The sequence below is a fragment of the Macrobrachium rosenbergii genome, chromosome 10, assembly GCF_040412425.1.
Source record: "Macrobrachium rosenbergii isolate ZJJX-2024 chromosome 10, ASM4041242v1, whole genome shotgun sequence".
Taxonomy (NCBI): Eukaryota; Metazoa; Arthropoda; class Malacostraca; order Decapoda; family Palaemonidae; genus Macrobrachium; species Macrobrachium rosenbergii.
In genome coordinates this window covers 13,387,553-13,391,570 of record NC_089750.1, presented here as the reverse complement: position 1 = coordinate 13,391,570, position 4,018 = coordinate 13,387,553, and the positions used below count along the sequence as shown (strand labels likewise).

At 40.5% G+C, this 4,018-nt stretch overlaps 1 protein-coding gene across 1 annotated transcript in view; it reads left to right on the top strand.

Annotated features, from left to right (window-relative positions):
- Positions 1–773: 773 nt before the first annotated feature.
- The window catches only part of LOC136843038 (uncharacterized), a 26,477-nt gene continuing 23,232 nt past the window's right edge, over positions 774–4,018 (top strand). The window contains exon 1 of the mRNA XM_067111028.1: positions 774–1,029. Coding sequence (XP_066967129.1) covers positions 774–1,029 — 256 coding nt within the window. The remainder of the gene's footprint in view (positions 1,030–4,018) is intronic.

Here is a 4,018-nt window from a genome sequence, read left to right as displayed (position 1 = left end):
CCCAGTAACCAGGCACAGAGCAAGGGATCCAGTGTGGAAGCTGCAAACTCGAGGGTATACCAGATTAATCAGTACTTCACGCCGTTACTTCACACCATTCACGCCCTTACTCCGCCGTGACTGAGCTTAATTTGGCCACCTGTGCCCCTCTCCGTCTCTTCACCTACAGAAAAAACGGTAATTCAGTCATCGAAAAATCTAAACCATTCTTGGTTTTGATACCTTAATGCCCTACTCATAAACAATGCTAAGCATATGTAAACGAAAACTAAAAACAACAGAAGGACAGAAAAATACTTAAAAAGCCATCAGAGGGAGGCCTTTCAAAAATGACAGTGAAAATGGTAGAAGGCTTTAAGATAAAAGGAAAAAAAGTTAAAGTTAATAAACTTCCCTTGAAAATCCATACAGTAAGAGGGACCGCGTGCGTTGTGCCACGCTGGAAGGGGGAAATTGCATAGAGGAAAAGGGCGGTGCGCTATGGGGCGAGGGGAGGCCGAGGGTGGGGAGGACGTGGGAGGGAAAGAGATTTTGAGGGGGCTGGAAGAGGCCCTGCATATAGAAGAGGGAGGAAGTGGTGGAGAAGCGGAGTGTGAGGGGAGGAGGGAGAGGCCATGGAGGAGGAAGACAAAGGACGGAGAATGCGGGTGTAGAGGAAAAGAAAATGAAGAGGAAAATGAGGGAGAGAGGGAGGAGGAGAGGGTACCTTAAAGCCCAAGTGTGCCACTGTTGGTGAAGTAGTTACAAATTCCGGATCCTGAAACAGTATGGGAATGGTATTCTCTCACTCGCTCTCTTTGGAAGAAGAAGAAGAAGAAGAAGAAGAAGAAGAAGAAGAAGAAGAAGAAGAAGAAGAGGAAGTAGAAGAAAGTCCTGCCTTGGGCAAAGATACTGGCATAATTATTACTAGACATTTTCTTGCACCTGCAAATGCAACAGCACAAATATCCAGCAATATTTATACAACACTCTTCTTCCCCTCCAAGAGTCCTATTCCTCCTGCTGCAACACTGCTTCTAGAAGCCCTCCGTTAGAGAGAGAGAGAGAGAGAGAGAGAGAGAGAGAGAGAGAGAGAGAGAGAGAGAGAGAGAGAGCGTAGTTACTTTATGAAGACTACTCAAACTTAAAAATGAATATCTACAGTGCAATTTATCATACAATTAACTCCAACTTCATGTCAAGAACCAAAACTTCAATCTAAAAATAGACTTCAGTTAAAATAAAAAAAAAAAAAAAACACACACACACAGAAAGAACAGTCTAAGTAAAGTCTAGCTACAGAGGCAGTGGTAAAGAAAAATCTCGTCAAAATGCGACGTACCCTATTCATTGTGACGAATGTGTGCCCCAGCCATCTAGTGCAGGACAGTACTAAAAAATGACCCCAAAACCTACATAGGATCCGTATAATCCAGGTGATCTGCCCGCTGAATTTCATGGGTCCATACTGTGTGGACTATTGTTACTGGGCCCGAGGGGATTGAAAACTCTACCTCCGAGCTCTCTCCCTCACTTTAACGGACACTCGTCCCAACATCTGACTTCTATCGGATAGACCCCTATAACACATCCAAAGGAGAGCGCCTCTCTACTTCAGCCGATTAGTCTTCCCTATCCTCTCGTGGATAAACTTTCATGGCGTTAACTAGAAAGACTTCCATAACCTCAACTGGAGAGAATTTCCAGCCTCAGCTGGGTAGACTTTCATAACCCTTGCCGGGACAAACATTCTCTTAATTCTATCTAGTAGAATCACCACACCTATGCAAGTAAATTCTTCTCCTCTCGGACAGATTCTACTTACCATGACTGTACGTAGTACCCAGCACTACCACAGAAATTCTCCCCAGTCGCTATCAGACTACTGGTCTTTGTTGAAATACAGCCGTTCAAGAAGGTTAGGTAGCAAAGAAATGAACAGAACGTAATAAAATGAAACTAAATACACATCCACCCACAGCAGAAGCGACGAAAATGAATACACTGGAATGCTGTAAATTTCGTTCACTGATTCTCTTAAAGAATTGATTTTTCTCTTCTTCTCCTCTTATTTCGTACTCATCCTTTTTAGCCCGGTACTGGGTCTATGAATTGATGTAAATTAATTTTGGTGCACATATTTTTTATCAGTGGCAATATGTTACCAGATCCACCGGGTATTCGGCAAAATAAAAGAGGAAAAATATGTGCAGCATGAATAAAATCTCTACTATATTTTTTTGTGTTAATATTTATGACATACAATGCTAATGAACTTTGGAGAATAATGGCACGGGATCAGCCACGCTCTGGATAAAATATTCCTTTAAAATGTAACTGAATGCCGCTGACCAAATTGAAACTCCCACTGACTTTGTGGTCTTTCCGGGACTCATCGTGGCCCTTTGCATACCCCGACTGACGTCCATGTCCTTTCGTAAGGTTCGGTAGCACTTGGTCACCGAACGCGTCTGGCATTGAATGATGTCACTCTTCCAATTACATAACAGACTCAATGTTGCTTAATTTCACTGATCGAGTAAGCGGCAACGGAAATCAAAGCAATAATAATAAATGTAACATATCAAACAGACCACTAACTCGGTTCTCTCCCTTTTTTTGATTACCGAGGAGTACAACCAACGTCCAAGCAATTAATATTAATTGTCGAAGATACAATAAAATAGGAATTATAGGTAGTTTGAAAAGTGAGAAACTTCACCATAAATTAAAATTTTCCCTCTCATACATTATTAGCAGCTTTGTTGCATTTCTCAGTGAAGAAGTTGCCATCACTCTTATCACGAGAGTATGGGACAAAAACAAGTAAAAAATGCGCCGAAAAACTTCGGCGCAATCGAGTTTTCTGTACGGCGTATAATGATGTATGAAACTCTCAGCCATATCAGCCGTGGCCCATGAAACTTTCAGCCACGGCCCGTTGGTGGCATGTGTTGCTGGCACCTATAGCGGAGCCAGACACACGGCCATGGCTAAATTTACCCTTAAATAAAATAAAAACTACTGAGGTTAGAGGGCTGCAATTTGGTATGTTTGATGATTGGAGGGTGGATGATCAATACATAAATTTGCAGCCCTCTAGCCTCAGAAGTTTTTAAGATCTGAGGGCGGACAGAAAAAGTGCGAGCGGACAGACAAATAGCCATCGCAATAGTTTGCTTTTACAGAAAACTAAAAAGGGAATGTGTTAATAACCGATAAAAAATCATTGATTTAAAGTATGCAATAAAAAAAAGAATGTTAGAGAGATGGTAAATGTGCCATTATGACTGTATAAAATGAATTCTAATAAATTATATATGAGAGAACACGGCGACTGTTCTTATACTTAAAGGCGACATTTTACCTTCGCCCAGGTCGTGCCAATCATTCAAGGCAACCATGTGACAGGAAAATGCCAAAACATGCCAATAATTATGATATATGTGCATATTTCATTTATGTATAAACGTATGCATATTAATACGTACATGTACATATAAAAGTGTATAGTATTTAATGGATAAAAACTATCATTCTGGCCTGCAGTTACAATTGAAATACACTGATTTCGATTTGGGTGGGTATTTGCATGATAAAATTTAGATTTATGGCATATACTCTAAGATTTGATTTTCACAGATGAGTAAAAAATGTAGCCTAATGACAATGCAAATCAAAGAGGACTCTGTAATACATCAGAAAGTGCTTTGCATATATTTCATATCCCGCTAGATATAAAACTTACAAGGAAACCAAGACACTTTAAAGCTTTAGTAATCTAGAAAAAACAAATCCACTGGTTCAAGAGCACCACTGACATTTATCAGTTATTTACTGGAATGTTTCCTCTGCTAAGCTGGACACACCTCAAACCGCTGACGTGAAATTCAAATCCCCGTCCATTAAAAACTCATCACAAACACCAACACACACAAATACACACACTCTCTGTTGACCTTATGGACCTTATAGTGACATATTACCATTTATAACTGACTCATGAAGGTCGATGTGAGTTGTGGACAGGGTTCTGAAA